This window comes from Oryx dammah, unplaced genomic scaffold (assembly GCF_014754425.2).
Source record: "Oryx dammah isolate SB20612 unplaced genomic scaffold, SCBI_Odam_1.1 HiC_scaffold_508, whole genome shotgun sequence".
In the NCBI taxonomy this organism is placed as follows: domain Eukaryota; kingdom Metazoa; phylum Chordata; class Mammalia; order Artiodactyla; family Bovidae; genus Oryx; species Oryx dammah.
This window is the reverse complement of record NW_024070668.1, coordinates 2,738-5,249: the sequence shown is the minus strand read 5'-3', so window position 1 is coordinate 5,249 and position 2,512 is coordinate 2,738. Positions and strand designations below refer to the sequence as shown.

The window sequence follows — 2,512 nt, the reverse complement described above, 5'->3', positions numbered from 1 at the left end:
AAAAAAATTAAACAGCAGACTTAAACAGGATGGCCAAGGGACGGTGAGTTGCAGAGTCAGTGCAGATAAGGTGGATTTTCAAGCTACAGGTTTCTACTGGTCCAAGGGTGGGATCCAGACGGGCAATACTGCAGCAGACAACCAGAAATAAGCTGCTAAAGAGTAGTTACTGCTACTCTTTGAAAGTGAAAGTGAAAGTGAAGTTGCTCAGTCGTGTCCCACTTTTTGCAACCCCATGGGCTGTATCATACCAGGCTCCTCTGTCCATGGGATTTTCCAGGCAATAGTCCTGGAGTGGATTGCCATTTCCTTCTCCAGGGGATCTTCCCAACACAGGGATTGAACCCGGGTCGCCCACATTGTAGACAGACGCTTTACCATCTGAGCCACCAAGGAAGTCCTTAGTAGTAGTAAAACTACTAGGTTAAAAACATGTAGCTCGTGAGTATCAAACTGTTTATTTATACAAAGTGAAAGTGAAAGTGAAGGCACTCAGTCGTGTCCGACTCTTTGCGACCTGTGGACTGTAGCCCACCAGGATCCTCCATCCATGGGATTCTCCAGGCAAGAATACTGGAGTGGGTTGCCATTTCCTTCTCCAGGATTTATACAAAGGAACCAACCAATAGAGTGATTTCATTTAATAAGACAAAGCCAAGACTTACCTAAAAAAATAGGGCACAGAGGGAAGAAAATTAGCCACAGAGATTTTGGAAATAGTAATTCATGCTTGTAATTTATTGACTGACAGATAACAAAGATGTCTGTTTAGACAGTTTATCCTGTAGTACTTTAACGAAGGAAATGAAAGAAAGCAATTTTAGGCTTATGCATTCTCTAGAAAGTCTTGCAGGTTTGGTTTTGCAGCATATATGTGAAGCTGTCTCCAGATAATGCCTTCTGGTACACTTTCCTTCAGCACCTCAACCTTAGTCAGGCCATGTCTGTACTTCTACCTCATCAGAGTTTCTCACTCTGCTGTGCTCTATCTTTCTGTACCAGCCTCTTTAAAGCCCCCTTTACATCTTTGTTTCTCAGAGTGTAAATGAGAGGGTTAAGGGTGGGAGTTACAACAGTATAGAAAAGGGTTATGAACTTTCCTTGACTGTGGGCATAAGAGCTGTTGGGCTGGATATAGATAGCTATGATGGTTCCATAGAAGAGAGTTACTACCAAGAGGTGGGACCCACAAGTGCCAAGGGCTTTTCGCCAGGCTTGAGCTGACCTGATCCTCATTACTGCTTGAGCAATGCATGCATATGAGATCAAGATGAGTGTCAGAGGGAGGAAGAGAAACACCAAGGAAGCCATGAAGAGCTGGACCTCGCTGGCATGAATGTTTACACAGGCCAACTTGACCATGGCAGGCACTTCACAGAGGAAGTGGTAAATCCTGCGGTTCCCACAGCGGGGCAGCCGAAGGGTGACGGTGCTCTGAATTAGGGTGTTGCCCACTCCACTCAACCATGCCATTCCTACCAGAGACTGGCAAAGTCGTGAGTGCATAACCGTGGCATAATGGAGTGGTCGACAAACAGCAGCATAGCGATCAAACGCCATGACAGTTAAGAGAACACTTTCAGTGGATCCCAGCGCCAGGGATACGTAGAGTTGAATGGCACAGCCTGTAGGACTGATGGTCTTGTATGGACCATGGAGGTTCCATAGCAGCTGGGGAGCAATGCTGGTGGTAAAGCAGAGGTCAACAAAGGAGAGATGGGTAAGAAAATAATACATGGGTGTGTGGAGCATAGCATCCAGAGAAGAGATCAAGATGATTGCTGTGTTGCCAACCAGTGTCAGGAGATAGGAGGTTAACACAACCGCAAAGAGGATCTTCTCAAGCTGCGGGTGGTCGGAGAAGCCCACCAGTATGAAATCCCCTGACAAACTCTCATTAATCGTCGTCATCACCCTGCTCTTGAAAAGGAGAGAGACGCATGTGAAAATATAGAAGTCAGATAGTGAGAAACAGTTAAGATCAGAAATACAGTTGGGAGAAACTGATCCTGAAGGTGAGATAAGAGGGGTGTGCCATTTGGGGGAAGAGAGAACCGTTTGTCTCTAGGAGGAAATTAAAAGTGTGCAAGAGCTTACAGAAAACTATTAAACATATGATGACATAAAGTGGACCATATAAGAAATGATTAATCATTAATTATTGCTCTGTTCTCCAAAGTGTTTCATTTTTTCTTATAAATCCACCATCTTATTCCCCAATAACATCCTGTAAGCTTGTAAGTTAAAGAAAATAAGGAGATGTTATCCAATCAAAAAACATCTTTTTAGACATTCTATCAGTTGTCAATAATAAAAATAACAATAAGAATATTTTTTGAAAAAAATTATATAATTATTTCCATACTCTATAGTAACACATGCAATTCTCAAAGTCATGCTAAGGGTGAAAAATCTAATCATCATAGAATTTTAATTAGTTATTAGATACTATCTATATAAATAGTAATCTCTCAATATTTTTTCATAATAAAAAAATGGGTAGATTAAATGG

At 42.2% G+C, this 2,512-nt stretch overlaps 1 protein-coding gene across 1 annotated transcript; it reads right to left on the bottom strand.

Annotated features, from left to right (window-relative positions):
• Positions 1 to 960: 960 nt before the first annotated feature.
• Positions 961 to 1,911, bottom strand: LOC120859307 (olfactory receptor 2G3-like). Its single transcript, XM_040235455.1, has one exon. The coding sequence runs from the start codon at positions 1,909 to 1,911 to the stop codon at positions 961 to 963; it is 951 nt and encodes a 316-aa protein (XP_040091389.1).
• Positions 1,912 to 2,512: the final 601 nt, after the last annotated feature.